This window comes from Choloepus didactylus, chromosome 18 (genome assembly GCF_015220235.1).
Source record: "Choloepus didactylus isolate mChoDid1 chromosome 18, mChoDid1.pri, whole genome shotgun sequence".
NCBI lineage: Eukaryota > Metazoa > Chordata > Mammalia > Pilosa > Megalonychidae > Choloepus > Choloepus didactylus.
In genome coordinates, this window is record NC_051324.1 from 60,124,167 (window position 1) to 60,144,993 (window position 20,827).

The following is a 20,827-nucleotide window of genomic DNA, read 5'->3' on the forward strand; positions in this document are numbered from 1 at the left end:
GGGTTGCCCAGGCTGAAGTCTCCCCTGCTGGGAGCGGCTGGGTAGCTGGGGGGTGGGTGGGATAGTGTGTGTGTAGGTAGGTGCAGGGGGCCGTGGGAGAGGTGGACTGAGATGTTTGAGATGAAAGGACAAAGGGAGCGCTTACCATGCAAATGGCCTAGCCGCGGAAGCTGTTATCGAGAGCATCTAATGGGGTTTTGCAGAGCCACTGCTCCAGGCAGGGCAAGGCTTTCCTGGTTTCCAGGCAGCTGCCTGCAGTTGGCATGGACCCTGGTGCCAGGCATGGCTTCTGCCCCTCCTAGCTAAGGAAAGGTTCAGACACACTGGCATTACCTGGTGCCCTGGGAACCACCAGCCTTGTCCTGTGCCACCCACCCACTTCCTGCTGGAACCATCAGACCCTCTCAAGCAGAAATGAGGAAGGGGGGTGGTCTGGAAGAACAAAGCCTGGGGCAAACCCAGGTGATGAGAAATGCTCTACACCTGCCCAGTCTTCCCCAGCCGGCCTGGGGTGCTCCCGAGTGCTCCCTCCTGCCTTTCCCCATCCCCAGGCTTCCCACTGCAGGGAGCACAAGGTCATGTTCTTACCCAGATGGTGCAAGGAGTCCTGAGCAGCTGCTGGTTGTGCCTCTGGGAGCCAGGCTGGTTCAAAGCTCCCCCCCTCCGCCTGCTCTCTGGGGCCTTGGAGAGCTTACAGTACTCCCGCATCCAACCAAGTTTCCGCCAAACTGTGAGCTACTTGAGGGCAGAACTGGGTCTCTAGAACCCAGCCCAACATCTAGCACATAGGAGTTGCTCAATAATGACACACACTTATATGGAGCTCATTGTGTGACTGGCACTGTTCTAAAGGCTTTACAATTATCGCTAACTCATTTAATCCTCACAAACAACTTGCATTTTACAGACAGGCACAAAAAGTGAGTGCCCTGCTCAGGGCAGTGCGACTAGTGAGAGGTCAAGGCAGGATGTGAACCCAGGCAGATGAGCTCAGGTCATGCTCTTCCCACTTGGCAATGTGTATTTGTTAAATGGAGTGGGCTCAGGGGGGTAGGGGGGTGAGCAGTGGGCACCCTCGCGGTCATCCCAAGTGAGAGGCAGACCTGGGACCAGACTCTCCAGGCCAGGACTGCCTTGAGGGTTTGAAGTCCGTGGGTCCCCAAGCTCCAGCAGGCAGTGGGTGACTGTTCAAAGGTGAGTGGTATTTCTTCTCAGGGGTTTGATGGACCCCAGGGTCCTGCTGACCTCCTGGGTGGCTTTCCCCAAAGGCTGGAAGAACCTTCTTCTGCTTCCTCCAGGTCACCCCAGATGAGGCAGCTTTGGCCAAAATCGAGGATGAGGTCAGCCTTGAGGGGCACGGGCTCGTCACCTGGGGCGCTTGCTTTCTTAAAGGGTAAAGAGGTTGGAAGTCAGCCTGGCGGAGCCCGACTTGAGGACAGGAATGGGGGAGACCAGCTAGGCCAAAGCAGGTGCAACCCAGTAAGGGGGCTAGTCCCGGGCGGCTCAGCATTTGAGTCAGCAGAAGCCCCAAGGAGCTCCTGCCCCCAGCCCAGAAGAGCAGTTAGCAAGTTTGCAAATCACCCCTCTTCTGCTCTTCAGTTCAGAAGGCTGATTACTTGTTTGGCTGATATCTAACCTGACCACAGGGCAGCATCTTCAATAAAACCCCAAATTCTGTCTATATTCATAAGACAGATGACACTCACTTGATCTTCTCCAGTCGTGCATCTTAGGCCCTTGGGGCTCAGCCAGCATGTGGTAATCGAGATTTCCCAGTGGGAGTCTTGTGGGTGGGGTTCTCAGGCCTGGGATGTGTGGTTTCTTCGAGGGGAGGGAGTCACTTTCCCCAGTCCCCGAACTGGCGGAACTTGCATCACCCAGAATTCTTCTGGGGTCCAGGAGGAAACCTTCCCTAGCAGATGCCATGGGGTGGGAATGTGTTGGCAAATTCACTCACACAGTTTAGTGAAATGGGTTGAGTCATGATGTGATATCATAGTATTATTTCTTCAAAGGAAATATGATCCCAAACAGCACTACAGAAAACAAATAAAAGGGAAACTGGGTCCTGGAAGGTCTCAGTCTGTTTCTCTGGGCCCCCTGGGGTCCCCAAGGCAAAATGCCAGCTCCCACCCCCTCACTTTTGAGAGCAGCCCTGGGCAGACCAGGGCCCAGCGTAGACTGAGGCCTCTGTGCGGTCGGCTGCCTTTCCTGACCATTAATCGCTGCTAAGTGTCATTACCGCTAATAAAATTAACCGACTTTATACTGGACTCTCGGGGCCATCAATCACAGAGTCTATTACACGGAATTTAAAAAGCAGGTGCCTGTTGACAGGTGGAAGTGTGTCTGCTGAGCCTGGCTCTCAAGTGTAGCCTGCGGGATTCCATCTTCCACAAACGACAAAAGGTCACGATCAGGGACGATGCCCCCAGTTAGACAAACCAGCCACCAGCCTCGACTCGACACTGGGGGGTGTCTCAGGCCTCAGGAAGGCCCCGAAAAGCTGCTCAAATTCTCTCTCCCACCCTCACTTCTGCTTCTCTCTATGCCTTTGTTTCATTCTTTTTCTCTCTTTTTGGATCAGCTTCTTTTGTGTATCTTTTGTGTTACAGGCCTCTCTTTCCCAAGAAGAGAAAGAGAGAAAGGAACTGTATGTTCTGTTAATTCAAATTCTGCATTTCCAGAGAAAGGCCTGGTCATGTGATCATTATTCATCCAATCAACAGGCCAGAGCAGCAAGGTCATGTGGGACAGATGTGTGGCTGGGGCTACACAATAGCCACGTAGCTAGGAAGAAGGGGTGGGCAGCCAACCCAATCCGTGTCCACAATAGTAATTTACAGGGATTAGTAATAAGCACTCAAAAATGGTAGCTATAATAATATAAAATATATAATGTATTATGTATTATACAACATCCTATAGCTCTAATAATATAATAATTATTATTAATATTCTCAAAATGGCTTTTGAGACAGGCCTTGAAAGATGTGCAATACCGTTGGCCAAAATTTGCATCAATCCTGCTTGATCTCCCATTTGTCAAACAAATTCTGAAACCCAGGTACTATGTGTGGGAGGGAAGGGGAAATTTGGGGGGCTCGATGACTGCTGTCCCCTTTGCTACCTGCAGCTCCCAAGCAAACCTCCAAACTGAAAGTCAGTCCAGATCGGGGGGGGGGGCTCCTCGGCTGGAGTTGACATTGGGTTCTGCTCAGAACCTTCTAAGGGTCAAGCTGTAAAGGTTTCCTGCCAGACTGCAGGGAGGGGTTTGGGTGTAGATCTGACAGACTGGAAATTTACCCATTTGCCCCCAGATTAATGATTAACGGGTCCCTGCCCTCACCCTGTCTGGGAGGGGAGAGGCACCCGATAGCATCTGTCTATGCTGGTTTCGGAGATATGCTCCCCACTAGGTTGGCTGCACCTGATGGATTTGGAATCTGGGGGCACTTTCTGGGGCACCTGGTCTGCACCCTCTGGAGAAGCTTCCTGCTCCTGGGACAGACAGAGAGGGTGTGGCATTCAGCCAGATGTCCTGTCCAAGGCAGGTGGCTCCAAACAGAAGAGCTGTGCCCTCAGCTCAAGTGGGATGTGGGCCTCTCTGACCATCCAGGGCTTGGCCACAGTTGACCGTGGCTAGTGGAATGTGAGCAGGAGTGACATGTGTCACATTCAGGAGGCATTGCCTGGCCCCACCATTGCTCTTTTCCTCTGGTCATAAGGCAGCATGTCCCAGAAAGGGGCTGCTCCTCCAGCCCTACACTGAGGAGGGCAGCAAACATTTTGAACTAGTAGAACAATTTCAGAGGGCTTCTGGGAAGAAGGAAGGTGAGTCCTAATTCTAGTCCCCACTTGCTGCTGTTCTGTTGTACAAACTTGGGGCAGACACCGCTTGCTCATAAGATTTCCATTTCCTCATCTGGACAAGGGCAAGATTCTGCCTGGGTTAGAGAGTGAAGCATCTTGTAAGAGGAAAGAGTTTTGAGAAACTCCAGCTAGCAGGAAGGTAAATCTGTATGTCCCAGGCACTGTGGTTAGTATTTGTCATATAATCCTCCCAGCAACCCTACGAGGTAGATAGGATCACTCTTTCCACTTTCCAGAGGAGAAAACCAAGGCTCCAAGGTTGTACAGTCGTAAAATATCAGAGTCAGGCTTAGAGCTTGGGCAACCTGACTCCAGAATCCATGGATTTTAGACATGAAGTCTGGGGCTAATGGCTTGAGAGAAATTCAGCTTCTTCACCTTCATCCAACCATCCATCAGTCCATCTAGCAGTTTATAGGGCTGTCCATTCATCCATCCATCACTTCTTCCTTCCATCCATCCGTCCATCCATCCATCCATCACTCCTTCCTTCTATGCATTGATCCATCCATCGATCCATCCATTGATCCATCCATCCATCCATCCATTGATCCATCCATCCATCCATCCATCCTTCTATCCATCCTCCTATCCTTTCTTCTATACATCCTTCCATCCATCCAGGTACTCCCCAAGCATCAAATCTGCACCAGGCACCCAGTGGCCAGATGGTTGAAGGTCCACCTGGGAATTATGAAAACAAGTCAGGTTGGCATGAGATCACTTGGGTGGCAGCAGTGTAAGGGAGAGATGGATATTAGAGACCTTTTCTGGGCACCAGCTCAGAGTCTGTATCCCCCCGTCTGGCCCTTCTTAGCAATGTGGCTGTCCCTCCAGGCTTCAGTCAATGCTGTGTGCAGCATTTCTCAAACTTCCCTGATCATAGAAGCTGCCAAGCGAAGTTGGTAAATATGCAGATTCCCAGGCCCCACTCCAGCCCAGTGGGATCAGAATTGTCAAGTGTGGATCCTGGGAATCTGTATTTTAATAACTGGGCAAGTTTAGGAAATGAGGTGGGCAGGAAGAGCAGAGACTTAGGAATCTGGAAATCTTGGATTTGAGGTTCTGCGCTAGCCCTTGTTACAAGCACCTTGGTTTTCTGCCCTGTAAAATAGGGACGTAACCCTTTGGGGCCAGCCTGCCAGCGGGAATGCAATAAACACAGCCCCTGGGAAGGTTGCCATCCCCACACCTGTCCCATGTCCTCAGGGACTGTCGTTCTTGGTCGTCCCCTATCACGACCCCCAAGGCTCACGTGTCCCCCTCCTCTCGCCCTCTCCAGCCTGACCGGGCGGGAGGTCCTGACGCCCTTCCCGGGGCTGGGCACGGCGGCAGCCCCCGTGCAAGGCGGGGCCCACCTGAAGCAGTGTGACCTGCTGAAGCTGTCCCGCAGGCAGAAGCAGCTGTGCCGGCGGGAGCCCGGCCTGGCCGAGACCCTGCGGGACGCCGTGCACCTCGGCCTGCTCGAGTGCCAGTTCCAGTTCCGGGACGAGCGCTGGAACTGCAGCCTGGAGGGGAGGACTGGCCTCCTCAAGAGAGGTAGGGAGGAGGGCTGGGAGGAGGCCCCCGGTGCCCCTGCCCAGCCCCCACCGCCCTTGCCAACCCAGCCCAGGGGGGAGAGTCTTGTAGGAGGAGGGGTGCTGGAAGGCCAGCCGTGGCCCAGGCTTTCCCTTGGGTTTTGGGGAGCCGAGGAGCAAGGAAGACACAAGAGAGGAGGAGATGCAAGCTCATTCTTGGAGGAGCCCTCAGATGAGATGGGCAGCACCACAGTCACCTCCTTTTAACCCCTCCACACACACAAATAAACCAAGGTATGAGAATGTGAAGGATGGACAGTGGTTACTAAGAGAAAGACGAAATTCATCTATTTCTTTGTGCATCACATTCCCTGATCATGATTCCATCCTGCCCTTCCATTCCCTCCCTCCCTCCCCACATCTCTCACATCTCTGCCCATCCATCCATTCCTGAGCGCCTCTCGAGGCTCACATGAGCAAGCTGCTGGGCTAGATGCTGGAGGAATAGAACTGAACAAGACCCCGACTGCCCTCTGGAAGCTTACGGCCTAGAAGGAAGAAAGCAGGTTGTCATTGAGCCCATGCCCAAGTGGAAAGGGCTTTAAGGGACCTTTACCAAAATGCAGTGACGGTGCCCACGGGCAGCCAGCCTCCTCCTGGGCCGCTGCTCTCCAGGGCTGGGGACGGGGCAGGGGGCAGCTAATGGCCTCGCTCTCTCTCTTTCCCTCTCTCACACTCTTTAACACCATCCCTTCCACTCTCTCTTGCTTTTTCTTTTTAGTGGCCCCTCTTGAGGTGTCACCAGCACTGCAGGTACGCTCCAGAGGAGGAGGTAGCGAGCTCACAGGGAGGCAGGGGTGACCTTGCACGCCCTGGCAGTGCAAGAGAGCAGTGATGGTTCTGGAAGTGGGCTGGATGGTCAGTGTGGGGCAAAGTCAGGCAGGACCCCGAGGTCGCTTCTGTCACCAGGTATCCTCTGCAGGGGGGAGCAGGGAAAAGTTTGAGAGGCATCATGAAGCACAGGACATGTGCAGGGCATATTTCAGGGGCCTCAGAAATGGGTTGGCCCAACTTGCCACACATTGACTTGGAGTCAAGATGACTGGTTTAGCCCCAGCTTTGCCCCTCACTGATGTCAAAGTCACTTCTCTGCATCTCAGCATTCTCGTGTGTAAAGTAGAGGCAGAGACTCCTGTCCTGCCACTCTCTGGGAATCTGGGCACATTCTCTCTCGTGAATTGGAAAGTTCCCTTTAAATGGCAACTTGTAGCCCGAGTTTGAGGAGCGGGTGGCAGGGAGGCCCTGTGCTCAGACACCCACCCCCTCGTCCTGCTCTCGTGGTGCCCCCCACCTCCTCCTGCCCTCCAAGGGCAGTGGGCAGCCTCTGAGCCTACCCCTTCGTCCTCCTGGTTCCCTTCCCGGGACCCGGCACAGGCTTCAAGGAGACGGCCTTCCTGTACGCGGTGTCCGCGGCCGCCCTCACCCACGTGCTGGCCCGCGCCTGCAGCGCCGGGCGCATGGAGCGCTGCACCTGCGATGACTCCCCGGGCCTGGAGAGCCGGCAGGCCTGGCAGTGGGGCGTGTGCGGCGACAACCTCAAGTACAGCACCAAGTTCCTGAGCAACTTCCTGGGACCCAAGAGAGGAAGCAAGGACCTGCGGGCGCGGGCAGATGCCCACAACACCCACGTGGGCATCAAGGTGAGCGCCGCCCCAGGCTGCCCCAAGCACCTGCCCCAGCCAGGGTGCAGAGCCGGAGACACAGACACACAAACACACAGACACACACACACACACACACACACACACACACAGCTGTCCCAGGATGAGCTTCATCCCTTCAACAGACATTCCCAGGCACCTATTCTGGACCAATACCAGGTACCAGGAATACGGCAGGAGTCGGGAAGGGGCCTGGGCCTGGGCAGCGACTGGGCAGCGGGTGGGAGCCTGGGTGAGGTGGGATCATGTTGGGAGAGGGGTGTCCATTTCCAAGGATGGGGCCTTCCCCGAGGTCCTGGAAACCAGCGTCATTGAAAACCTTGATCTGGTGCAACCCCCACCTCTCCTCCTCCATTTGTGGGTGGGAAGATGGCAGAAGCCCAGAGAAGGGATGGGGTTTAGCCAAAGTGACGCAGCAGCGGGAGAACCGAAGGGCAGCAGTATCCAGGTCTATTGGGCAGGCAGGCAGGGAGAGGCCAGGGCTCCAGTGCTTTAGGAAACAGAATTCTCTGTTCTGGGTCCTCATCTCTGAGCTGGTGTAAACCAGGGCTGCTGGGTTTAGTTGTGCAAGTTGTCTACTCCACAAGAATTCCGGGCCCGGGGAGGAGCTGGGGCTGAGCCCCACCCTAACTTGCTCAGCGAGGCTGCAGGTAGGCACAGGGCTGCCTCTGCCTGGATGGCGGGGAGCCTTTGACTGGTTTGCACAAGGGTGCTGCGTGGGCTGCCTTTGGGCCTATTTACCCCCATCGTGTGAACCTTCCCCTCCCTCTCTCCCACCCTCCTGCCATTCCCCTGCCAGGGCTGGATGCTGGAGGCAGGCTCAGGGCCCTCAGACTGCTGACCCCAGACCTCTGACCTTGCCCCTATTCCCCCTCCGCTCCCCACAGGCCGTAAAGAGTGGCCTCAGGACCACGTGTAAGTGCCACGGCGTGTCGGGCTCCTGTGCCGTGCGCACCTGCTGGAAGCAGCTCTCCCCGTTCCGCGAGATGGGGCAGGTGCTGAAGCTGCGCTATGACTCCGCTGTCAAAGTGTCCAGCGCCACCAACGAGGCCTTGGGCCACCTGGAGCTGTGGGCACCTGCCAGGCCCGGCAGCCCCGCCAAGGGCCTGGCACCCCGACCCGGGGACCTGGTCTACATGGAGGACTCACCCAGCTTCTGCCGGCCCAGCAAGTACTCGCCGGGCACCGCGGGCAGGGTGTGCTCCCGGGAGGCCAGCTGCAGCAGCCTGTGCTGTGGGCGCGGCTACGACACCCAGAGCCGCCTGGTGGCCTTCTCCTGCCACTGCCAGGTGCAGTGGTGCTGCTTTGTGGAGTGCCAGCAGTGCGTGCAGGAGGAGCTCGTGTACACCTGCAAGCACTAGGCCTGTGCCCAGCTGTCCAGCCGGCCTCTCTGGGCATGTACACGCAGCGTGCAGACTCACACCAATGCACATGCCAGTGCCTGCGGGTGTGTGACTCAGGGCTCATCTCCCCACTGCCCCTCGCCAGCCTTTTATCCCCCTTGGCACTCAGCAGAGAGAAGGGCATGTCCCACCCCCGAACCCAAGACCCCTGCTTTGCCAAGGACTTAGAGCAGGAGTGCAGAGTGGGGAAGGATGGGGAGGGAAGCTAGGAAGACCAAGAGGGGCCAGGACTGAGGTCTTGGTGGGGAGAGAGGGGACACCCCTCCATCCTGCTTCCTGGGATGGGTGGCCTAGAGCCAGCCGGCTGTCCGCAGGTGAGGCTGCTGGGCCCGGGATGCAGAGGGAGGCAGAGGAGCTGGAGGCTGGGTCAGTCCAGCCCTGGGGCCCACGGGCATCACACACCTTCGCTGCCCTGTGGCTTTGCCCGTGTTAGAGACGGGGAGAAAGGCCAGGTGGTAGGAGGTGTTAGTCTGGAGAAAGGAAAGCTTCCAGGCTCAGACGGGTGGGCCCAGGTCAAGATACATACCCTGGAGTCCTGTGTCCTTCATTTGGGTTTTCAAATATGCGGGCATCGAGGCCACATTTTGCCTGAGTGCTGAGTTCTCCACCCAGGCCAGCTTAGTAGGAGCTTGAGTGGTTGACATCAGGTGGGGAGAGCCAGCCCCAGGTTCAGACAGTGCACCCCAGGTGGAGCCCTAGACAGTGACCCTTCCCCAGTGGCCAAAGGAAACTTGGTCCCTGTGAGTGGGTCAGGAAGGGGTGACTCAGTCTCTTGGTGCCAGGTAGGGGCGTGTCACGCGTGGGCTCTCTTTCTCCTCCCCTGGAGCCTGCACTGTCACCTGTCTGTGGCCGGGGCTGTGCTGGAGGCCCCACCACCAGCCGACAGCCGTGACACAGGAGAAGAGCCGGCTCCTGGCTCCATTTCTACTCTTTCGGATGCTCATCTTGTTAATCCCTTTGTCCTGGCTGGAGTTACGGGTGACTGCGAGCATTTACCAAGCCTGGCGTCCTAGTGGCCCTCTCCGTTTAGCAGGGGCCCCTCCCCTTGCTCTCGTGTTGACTCGCACCTGACAAAGAGAAGTGAATGTGCTCGTTTCCTCGGCCACCTTCCAAGGCCCTGCCTGGGAGGAGGGTGAGAGATTGGCACACACATGGGCACACACACAGGCTCACAAGTGCATGCACACCCCTGGGGCCCGGCCAGCTGAGGGTTCCACTTGGCAGCACACACCTCTTGGTTCAGCACGAGGGCCTCGCAGGGGTTGTTTCCTCGGGGGCCGCGTGCTTCCCCAGAGCAGGGCCCGATGCCAGCTAGGAGGCAGTGACCTCCTTCGGGAAGCCCTTGGCTGCTTTGCTGGCCCTGCCACACCCCTCTGTCAGCTTCCTCTCTCCCTGAACCCAGAGGTGCTGACCCGCTGCAGATCTGGAAACTCCAGAATCAGCTGAATGTTTGGGAACCTTGTCTGTGCCAACCTCAGGAGGAGGCCTCCAGGGCTGGACCCCAGGAGACCCCCTAAGATCTCCGACGGCGAGGAGGAGCTGCCCTGCCTTCAGTGGATCCGGCCAGCCCAGGGGATGCTGGAAGGATCGTTGATTGCAGAGACTTGAACGAGAAGCCAAACAGACCCTGAGATGCCTTCACTAGATGGGCTTTGCTGCCCTGAGCTGCTGGCCCACATCTTGGCAGGAAGAGAAGAAAGAGTAGACAATAGGTTTTCCAGTTTCTTCCACTCCCCTACCCCATGGAGACCTTTTCTCTGCTGGCCTGCTCCCTTTTGCTCCTGAGACCCCATCTCTGCATCCACCCTGGGCCCACAGTGGTAGAGACCTCACTAGTAGGAAAAGGGGCCTGGAGCAGCTTCGGGGCCACAGCACCCCAAGCCATCGACATGCCCCCTACAACCCAGCTGCATGTAGGCAGCGCCAGGGCTGGGAGGACAAAGGGTGGACTTGGAGGGACGGAGGCCTTGCTAGCTGCCAGCACTTACAGCCTGGGCCAGTGGAACGGACAGAGCACGCCCGAATCCCCCGGGCTTGGGGTCCTCTGTCCAGCCCTCTCCCTCTCCACTTCATCCTTGCTCCCTCCCCTCCTCCCCATTCAGTCACCCCTAAAGGTCCACCTTTGGGGCCCCTTGGGACCAGAGTGACCACTGACCCCTCAATCCACAGCTTTAAGGGAAACACTCACAGGGTATTTTTATCTACCTCATATAATCTAGTTTTTAGGGCAAAGGAGAATAATTTATATAGCTAAGATATATGAGAAAATATTTATGTATTTATATAGTTTCTATATCTCCTAGGCAGCCCACGTGGGGTTTGTCTGCTCCACAAGTAGCCGTCTGCCTGGGGGGTACAGCCTGGGCTGACTGGGGCCCCCACTGAGCTGGAGCCAGGAGGTTGGGGGGGAAGTCACGTGGGCTTCTGTGTCCCACGACTGGGCCAGTCTGGGTGACGGAGCATGTGTTGATTCCCCCTGTGCACAGGCCCTGGGGGTCACAATCTGGACCTCCCTCGTCCATCTCTGCAAATTCTTTGCCCTTCTGGGTTGCAAGTGCCCCTCCTCTGCTCTGGCAAAACTGTTGCTCATGAAAGTGATGACAACGAGGATGGCCACACCTTGCATTTGTAAAAGGTGCTTTTGATTTTCAGAAACACTTGCATTCCTGTTCTCTCCTTAGATTTCTCCCATACCCCTGTGAAGTAGGTGGGGCCCTGTCATGGGGCCCATTTTACAGACGAAGCCCAGAGAGGTGGAGAACTGTGCTCAAGTGACACACAAGAGGTTTCTTGGTTCCATGAATATTCCCTGAACAGCTGTGTGTGCCAGGCATGGTGGGAGCCAGGGATCGGCAACCGCGGGCAGGGGCAGAAGACAAGGACCCCAGGGAGGCCACCCACGCTACCCAAGCTACATCGAGGGACCCCTCCCAGCCCACAGACAGGTTTTGTTTTTAAACCTCATCTTTTTTTTTTTTTTTTCAAAACACGAACTGTTTTCCACTGGATTTCTGGCTTCCCGTGTAAAATCGGTGATGTTGGCAATGCAGACCTACCTTTCCATAGTCAGTCGAGTTGAGGGGCCTTGCAGGCAGGACGCATGGGTGCTCCCTTGTTCTCCAGGTGCCCCTGCCCCTGCCTGCCTCACCCGTGGACGGTGCTGCCCGGCTCCCACGAGCACGCAGGGCCCGTCCCCTGGTCTGAATGAGCCGGCTTCCCTGTGGCCTCCAGTGCCCAGCAGACAGGCTGGCCGACACGCGCCAATCCTGGAGATTATTTCTTGCTTTCCAAAGCTTCCTTTCTCGACAACCGTAAACTTCAAAATGCTTTTTTGCCTCAGCGAGTTTTAAAATTAAAACGGGAGCCAGCATTTCCTGAGTGTCTGTTACGTCCTTTCATTCAACCAACAGATTTGTAGGGAGCTCGACAGAGGGCTGGGCACTGCCACCCTGGAGGCTGGAGGACAGCAGTGGCTGAGGCCAAGCTTCTGCCATGTGGGCCGAAGTTCTGACTGGGGAGAGCGATGATAAACCAATAAACATCATGTCAGCTGGCTGTGCCTGCTTCGTCTCTATTTATTGCAATAACCCTGCCCATGGGACATGCCCGCCCACATTTGTTGTCAAGGAAAAGGAGGTTGTGAGATGTGAAGTCTCAGGAAGGCCACTAGCCAGCAGTGGTGGCAGGATTTGAATCCGGATCTGCAAGCCTCCAAAGCATGGGTTCTTCCCTCTCTGTACTGCCCCACCCTGGGATGCAGGTAGGGCAGGCAGGGATCACCCCATTTTATGGATTCTGGGTAAACTGAGGCCTGGAAGGGGCAAGTGACTCATCCAAGTCAGTGGCAGAGCAGGCCAGAAACTGGGTCCCCTCTGGGAGTTGAGAAGTATTTCTAGATTTCTCATAGTGTGGCCAGCAATGGACGCTGGAATGGGGGCAGGATAAGGCAAAGGTGGTGCCTTCAGGGAGTCACTGCCAGAGGGGGGAGGGGGGAGGCCACACGCCTCTCCCCCTGGGGTCCGATGGGGAGGAGGCTCCTTTCAGAACAAAAACAGCACTGTGCTTGTCCCCTGCTTCCATGGCCCTGACCCGCCCTCGGGCCCCCTGGGGTCTAAACTGGCTACCGGGGTCCCCAGGGAGCACGCCCGGAGCTGCCTGCATTCCCACCTGCGTCTCCACCTAGCACATTCCTTCTGCGCGGGGCTCCCGCGCCCCGAGGCCAACCCCGGTGAAGACAACGACGGCAGCGCCCAAACTTGGAGGCAGGTGCCGGTACCCCAGGCTCTCTCACCTGTTTCCTCGCTTGAGCCTCACAAGGCAGGTACCAGGGCAACCCTTTTCCAGATAGGGAAACTGAGGGACAGAATGGTTAAGTGACTCCCTGAAGTCCACAGAGCTGGTAAGTGGACTCAGGTCTTTTGCCTCCAAATCCCACGGTCTTTCCACACACCCCTGCCATCAGCCTCCCCCACCCCCATCTGGGCTTTTCCCTGCTCCTGCCCAGAAACCGGTTCCCAAACTGGCTCTCGGGCCTCCCCACCTTCAGCCGCTCTCCTCCTGGGGCATCAGGGCTTGTTGAAACACTCCTGGGTGCATGCTTTCCCTATGGTAGGCCCCTGTTTAAAAATATTTAGCCACATTTGCTCACTCACTCTTGCTATACACAAATGTATTTTGTTGAATCATTTATGAAAATGTTGAGACACCAAGACCTTCACCCTTAAATGCTTTACCACGTAGCTCCTAAGTACAAGAACATTCTCCAACAGGGCCATGAGACCGTCACATCCAAAGATTTAGCACCGATGGAATATTGATCTACACAGTCCATATTCAAATTTCCCCGATTGGCCCCCAAAATGTCCTTTGTAACTTTTCCCCCTTGATACAGGATCCACTCAAGAACGAGGCATTGTATTTGGTTGTCGTGTCTCTTTAGTCCTCTGCAATCTAGAAGAGTCTCCCTGCCATTTTTGCTTTCATGACATTGAAATTTTGAAGACCCAAGACCGGATGTGTTGTAGAATGTCTCTTGGTGCAGATCTGATTGTTTCCTTCTGATTAGATGCAGATGTTGTGTCCCTCTCAGCACACAGTGTCAGAAGCCACGGGATGTCCATTGGTCCATTACTGGTGACGTTTCAGCACTTGGTTAAGGTGGGCTTTTCCCTTTGGGATTCGCAACTCAGCTGTGGGGTGATGCTTTGAGACTGTGGGAATATCCTGCTGCCCAACAACCATTTACCCAGTGGTTTTCGCATCCATTGGTGATTCTCACCCAAATCAATTATAACATTTGTGATTGCAAAATGGTGATTTTCTAATTCCATCATTCCCTGTCTATTTGTTGGCATTCTTCTATGAAGAAGAGCTTTCCCTTCTCCCCTGTCCTCATGCTACCCCTATGAATCTTTACAATCACCCTGCATAGAGGAATTATTACCCCCATTTTACAGATGAGGAAACTGAGGTTCAGGGAGCTTAAATCATTTGCCAAGTGAGTGACAGAGCCCAGATGCAAACTCAGGTTTCCCAGGCCTGAACTCGCATCCACTGCCCTCTGGGTTCTTCTCTGACGGCTTGGCACTAAACTGCAGGTGAGGCACTATGCCCTCTCCCAGGGCACCTCCTGTGGCAGGTGGGGAGACATGTAGAGAAGCACCGGTGGGGGGTGACGGAGGGAGATCTCCTCTCTTGAAGTCATGAGGCAGCCTTGCTCTTGCCCACCCCGGCCCACCCCACCTTTCTAGAGACTCAGCAGTGCATCGAGGGCGAGGTCTCCCCTCCACCTGGCGGCTCCCTTCTGATTCAGATGTCCTGAACCAAACCGGAGGAAAACTCCGCCTCCCTCCTCACTGCCCCTACCCACCTGCCCCCGTCCCCCATCCCAGCTTTGCTCTGGCCCTTGTCATGTTCGGGGCTCAGTGGAGCCTGACTCTGGGGACCCCAAGTCCTGGAGCTGCTGAGATGGCCCCAAGGTCAATCACCTCCCCCACCAACTAAGACACACGGAATGCTCTCCCCACGTCTGAGCGCCAACTGGGGAAATAGGGTCACTGTCAAACCAACAGGCATAGCTCAGCCGTAGAAGAAAGGCAGTAAAAGAGCAGAAGGATGGCCCGCGATAGGTGGGGGGGCATTCTGGAGGGAGAGCGGCAAGGGTGGCATCCTCGGCCACCCCCACCCTTCCCTTTCATTTCCCTCTCTTTCCCTCCCACCACCTCCCACCTGGCATCCCTTCGTGGACTGGCTGCCTGTGGTGCACCCGGCACAGGGCAGGAAGCCGGACGCCACACTGACAAGACCCAGACCCGGCCTTCAGGGGGGTCACAGTCTAGCTGAGGAGCCAGACAAGGAGCAATCGCCAGGATGCAGGTGTTTGGCACCATGAGCGAGGCCTCACCTGCACCAGGTGAACCCTCACCTGTGCCAGGTGATACAGAGTCCTCTTGTATCACCTGGTGTCACTACGGCCACCCTAGAGGCACATACAACTATGACCCCCATTTTATAGAGGAGGAAACTGAAGCTCAGAGAGGTTCCCTGCCGTGCCCAAGGTCCCACGGTATATGGCAGGGTCGGCCCTGAACCAGCCCCCTTAACTGCGTATCCCCCGCAGCACAGGGCAAAGGCGAGCAGGGAGAGGGGTGTCAGGAAAAGGACAGGATCCACGTGGCCCCACTCCCTCTGTTCTCCTCCTCTCTCCCTTTCCTTCTCCCTGCATACCTGCAAAGTGGAGGCTGGCTTCCTCTTGGGGGTCTCAGCCCCTACTCCCCTCCCTCCGCAAGTCCCCCAGGGCTGCGGGGCCCCCTTCCTCCCTGGCTCTCTTGCGACAATTAGTGTGTTTACACTGCAGTGGTCCCAGGGGAGCTGAACCTGGACTTATCACCCCCCCAGACACAGACCCTGGCGAGTGGGCAGCTGAGCGGCCCACCGGGCTGTGGGAGAACCCGCCCCAGCTTCTGGATTCCTGCCCCCCTGTCTGAACAAGTCCAGGGCGGCCACCGGCCTGGGGAGTCAACAGCAGCCCTGGGGTCCCTGCCCCCCTCCCCGCAGCTCCTCCCGCAGCTGACAGCCCTAATCGCAGCTGTCTTCGTGCAGCCAGCCCCCCACCCCCCAGCCCGGGGTCACCTGATGCAGACACATTTTAATTCAGAAGCCGATTTCTGCTTGTTGGCAACATGTCATTTCTGAAATTGCTTTCTCTGCCCAGAGGCAGGAGATGTCAGAGCTGCGCAGGTGTTGCAGTGGTGCTGGCCCGTCCCGCGCCCACCCCCTCTCCCAAGTTCAGGAAGGATTAAGGGGTGTGGGGGGCGCACATTAGATCCTCATGCTCTGCTTCTCAGGTTTCCCAAAGGGCCGGGGGCCAGGGATGGGGGTGCTGGGAACAGCCTCAGCTTTCCTCTGCAGCTGAGACGGAGGCCCAGGGTTCACTAAAGAATCTTCCAACGCCACCGATACCAACAGTAACCACAGCAGGTCGTTTCAAGCACATTCCCTACAGGTGCCAGGCACCCTGCAAAATGCCTCTCATTATCTCATTTAAATCTCACAATGACCCTCCAAGTTGGTATCATCCTTACTTTACAGCTGAGGAAACTGAGGCTCAGAGAGGTTAGATCACTTACCTGAGGTCACACAGCAAGTAAATGGCAGTGCTTGGAACCAAACCCAGTGAAGACAACAGCTGGGATGTGGAAGTTTGGGAAGGGGTGGATCCCAGAGCTGGGGCAGACTTGGGAGCTGCCTTCTCCAAACTTGTTTCATGGCTTGGCTCAAATATCTCCAGCAAAATTTGTCTGCTGCCCCAACTTCCCCGCTCCTGCACCCATCAAATATTTGCGCCATCTTTCATATTTCCTTAGCATTGTGCATATACCTCAATTAGCAATTATCTCTCAATATTGGGACCATTTGCTTTATTGGATGAATGAATGAAAAGATGAATGAACAAATGAGTGAATGAATCTCTCTATGCTATTCCCCCAGCCAATGTTCTCCCCAACAGCATCTTACCACAGCTGGCTTTCTGTTTCAGCTGGCCCCATGTCCCTCCCTGACACACTGGCTCCCTGCTCCCTGCCCTTTGCTCTCCTCCTTTTCCCTCCCCTCACTCCCTCTTGCTTTTCCCCAGAATCCCCAGCTGCCTCAACCTCCAGGGACAAGGCTAGGCAGAAACTTCCGCAAGGTGGGAGGCTGCTTTCCGCAGCCCTAGTTAGGGAACAAGCTGGTCCAGCTGGAAAGCACTTGCTGGTCCCTTGATAGAGGTGGAGGTGGGCCAATCTGCCCTCCCCAAGGTGGTCTTCAGCTCTCCCTCCTGCACCCCACCCCCACCTTTGTAGAGGGCCTAGCTCCCGAGATTGTTGGAGGATTTACAGCTGTGTGTACCTGACCTGTGGGCTGGGCTGGAGCGAGGGACATGACCAGATTATTGGGTGTGAAGCCCAGCACAAAAAATCCTCCTGACCCAATGCATGCATTCATTGCATTGGTATCAAGCTTTAGCTTTAATCAAAAGGCTTTCATAGCTGTCACCTCATTTTATAGCAGACATAAACTGATACCAGCTGGTAGGGGGTTACAGTGGAGAAGAAATCAGAGATCCATAAGATGTCACACCCAGTGACCACCTTCCCATTTTACAGATGAGGGAACTGAGGCCTAAAGCAAGCTCCTTAGCACGAGTTGGGGTGAGGTCAGGATATAAATCTTCACATGCATGGTCAGCTGATATTCAGCAAGGGAGCCAACCCCATCCAGAGGGAAACGGGACTTCCTTCAACAAGTGGTGCTGGGGAAACTGGACACCCACATGTAAAAGAGTGACATTAGACCCCTATCTCACACCATATGCAAAGATTAACTAAAAATGGACCCAAGACCTACATTTAAGAACTAAAACTACAAAACTGTTGGAGGAAAACGTAGGGAGAAATATTCGTGACCTTGGATTTCACAGTGGCTTCTTAAATATGACATCAGAACCACAGGCAACAAAAGCGATATTAGATAAATTGGATTTCATCAAAAGTAAAACCGTTTGTGCCACAAAGGACTTTATCAAGAGAATGAAAAGACAACCCATAGAATGGGAAAAATATTTGCTAATCATATATCTGATAAGGGTTTTGTATCTAGAATATATAAAGAAATTCTACTACTAAACAACAAAGAAACAGACAACCCATTTTAAAAACGGGCCAAGGATTTGAACAGACATTTCTCCAAAGAAGGCATACAAATGGCTAATCAGCACATGAAGAGATGCTCAATGTGGTTAGATAGTAGGGAAATCAAGACAAAACCACAACGAGGCACCACTTTATACCCAAGAGGATGGCTATTATATATATATATTAAAAAAAAAAAAAAAGAAAAATGGTAAATAAGTGTGACGTGGAAAAATTGGAAACCTCGTGCATTACTGAGGTTGATGAACGTGAAATGGCACAACCACTTTGGAAAACAGTTTGTCAGTTCCTCAAAAAGTTAAACATAGAATTGCCATATGAATTGATATTCACAATTATTGACAGTTATTCACAAGTGGCCGTCAACTGATGAATGGGTAAACAACATGTGGTATATACATACAATGGAATATTATTCAGCCATAAAAAGGAATGAAGTTCTGACACATGCTACAATAGGAATGAAACTTGAAAACATTATGCTAAGTGAAATAAGTCATGATAAAAGGACAAATATTGTATGACTCCACTTACATGAGATACTTAGAATAGGGAAATTCGTAAGGACAGAAAGTGGATTACAGTTTCCCAGGGAGTGGGTGGGGGGAGATGGGCATGGAGGGTTATTGCTTAATGGGTACAGAGTTTCTGTTTGGGTGATGAATAAGTTTCGGGAATAGATGCTGTTGATGGTGGCACAACATTGTGAATGTAATTAATGATACTGAATTGTACACTTAATAATGGTTAAAATGGCAGATTTTATGGTGTGTGTGTAAATATATATATTTATTTATTTTTATTTATATATCTCCAGAATTTTTAAAAAGTAAATTAAAAAAAATGAAATCAGGAGCCACAGATGATGGTCAAATGTCCAAGAAGAAAGGACAGGTGGTCATTAAAAGTCAGATAAACAAGGTCCTTGGGTGAGGACTATCTAGGGATTGAGACAGAGTGGAGCAGGCAAGTTACCTTTCTTCTCTGAGACTCATTCATTCAAAAAAAAAAGTCTCTCTCTGTATATAAACACATGTATAGTTTATGTACATGGTAAAGCAGTGAACAAGGCAGGCACGGTCCCTGCTCTTACAGGACAGGAGACAGATAAACCGGGGTCCCTCCCTATTCAGTGTGATGAAACTGACTGACTGGGTTGCCTCCAGGTGGTGGAACTCTGTGGCCAGGAGTCAGGGAACAGGGGGTGTGAGAGGAGGGAGACTGTCACTGCATTCTTTGCTGTTCCTTTTTAATTTTGAACCATATGCAATATTACTTATTCAAAAATAAATAAATAAATAAACAGAGAATAAAAAAGTGTGATGGGTTTTAGCAAGGGGGAAGTACAGGGTGCTTATGACAGCACTGCGTGTGTGTGGGGGGGGGTGAGGGTGGTGCAAACCTGGCCTGGGGGATGTCAGAGAAGCCCCCCAGAGGGTGATCGTCCAGCTATAGCCTGAAGCTTACAACAGTGATGCAGGTGTCGGGACGTTACAGCATGGGGTAATAAAACCAACCCCCATCCCACTCTATTTTTCATTTAGTTTGTCCTCACTTTTCTACTCATCCATCCGTACACTAGATAAAGGGAGTGTGAGCCACAAGGTTTTCACAATCACACTGTCACACCATGTAAGCCACTTCAAGAGTCAAGGCTCCTGGGTTGCAGTTTGACAGTTTCAGGTATTTCCTTCTAGCTATTCCAATACACTAAAACCTAAAAAGGGATATCTATATAGTACATAAGAATGCCCTCCAGAGTGACCTCGTGACTGCATTTGAGATCTTCCAGCTACTGAAACTTTATTTTGTTTCATTTTGCTTCCCCCTTTGGAGACCTTTGATTTTTGACCTCTAGAGAGGAGAAGAAGGCCTCTGTGAGCAGCCAGGCCCGACCTTGCAATCTGGACCATCATTCTTTATTGAGTGGACCTTTCTGTGCCTTAATTTCTACACGTCTACAGAACGGGGAAAGTAATACCAACACCTGCATTGGGACGGGTATGTTGTCGGTTGACACCGGTGCTTAGAATGATGCCTGGGACGTTGTCAGCTCGAAATAAGCCTTAGCTGCTGTTACGATAATTATCATTTCTATTATCAAAAATACCGGCCCCAGACTCTGGGGCAGCCTCTCCCGCCGGCACTTCAAGCCACCCCGAGTCTCCATCGCCGAGGCCCTGCCTCATTCCCGCGCCTGCTCTCTTTGTCCCCGTTTCCTCTCTCCCCTTCCCTCCCTGCTGGTCCCTGCTGCTCCTCCAGCCCTTTGCTGGCTAATAATGCTGCTGTCAGTTCAGATTAGAGTCCATTACGTTCCTTCATCTCAGCTTAAAATTTTTGTGGTTTCCCAGCTCTGCCTAAAGTGCTCTGCGAGGGCCAAGGGCTGCCCTGCTGGAGGAGGCTTCAGGAGGAAGAATGCAGGTCTGTGAGCTCCCCAGGTGGGCTCTCCTAGATTCCTGCTGAGCAGAGAAGGTGCCGGGTTGGGAGGGGGGAGGCAAAGGGGAGCAGCCCCTCTGTGGACTATAATCAGGAGCCGAGGCCCGAGACCAGCTGAGGCCCCCAAACATGGGGGTTTTGGCATCTCAGCTTTGGGGTGGACTCAGCCTGGTGTCCCATGCAGAGAGAGCCACACTGGGGACTGCATAGGAGAGGCGCCCCAGAGCCATGGAATTCTGCAACCGGGCAGCTCTTGGCAAAATTAGCAGGTCCAGCCTCCAGGCTGGGGTCCAGCTTACCGGACCACAGGTGGACATTCCCTTCTGGAAGGTGCTGCCCATGGGTACCTTCTCAGACCTGAGCCACAAGCCAACCTGCCTTAGGCCCAGGCTCCAGCAATCCTATCAGCCATGGGGGTCCCTCGGGAGCCCTGGGCAAGGCTCATAGGAGTAGTTGAACACAGGGGAGGGAGAAAGCAACACCCGTAAGCATTTTAGTGAGCACTTTCACTGGGCCAGGCATTGCACATGCCCCATCCTATTTGATCTCCACACCGGCTCCCAGAGGTAGTGTTACGGGTTGAATTGAGTCCGCAAAAAAGATACATGAAAGTCCTAAGCCCCCAGGACCTCATAACATAAACTTGTTTGGAAGTGGTGTCATTGCAGAGGAGTTAGCTAAGGTGA

At 53.9% G+C, this 20,827-nt stretch overlaps 1 protein-coding gene across 1 annotated transcript; it reads left to right on the forward strand.

Moving 5' to 3' along the window:
• Positions 1–592: 592 nt before the first annotated feature.
• On the forward strand, positions 593–8,524 carry WNT9B (Wnt family member 9B). The gene is made up of 5 exons (XM_037810522.1): positions 593–730; positions 1,269–1,393; positions 5,156–5,412; positions 6,825–7,090; positions 7,999–8,524. The coding sequence occupies exons 1-5, from the start codon at positions 593–595 to the stop codon at positions 8,470–8,472; spliced, it is 1,260 nt and encodes a 419-aa protein (XP_037666450.1). The 3' UTR covers positions 8,473–8,524.
• The last annotated feature ends 12,303 nt before the right edge of the window (positions 8,525–20,827 follow it).

Bases quoted from the DNA above. Each gene is read 5' to 3' on its own strand.
- WNT9B (XM_037810522.1), top strand. From the start codon at position 593: ATGGTGCAAGGAGTCCTGAGCAGCTGCTGGTTGTGCCTCTGGGAGCCA. The intron at 731-1,268 runs GTGAGCTACTTG...CTTTCCCCAAAG, and splicing joins AACCAAGTTTCCGCCAAACT to GCTGGAAGAACCTTCTTCTG. The intron at 7,091-7,998 runs GTGAGCGCCGCC...CGCTCCCCACAG, and splicing joins ACACCCACGTGGGCATCAAG to GCCGTAAAGAGTGGCCTCAG.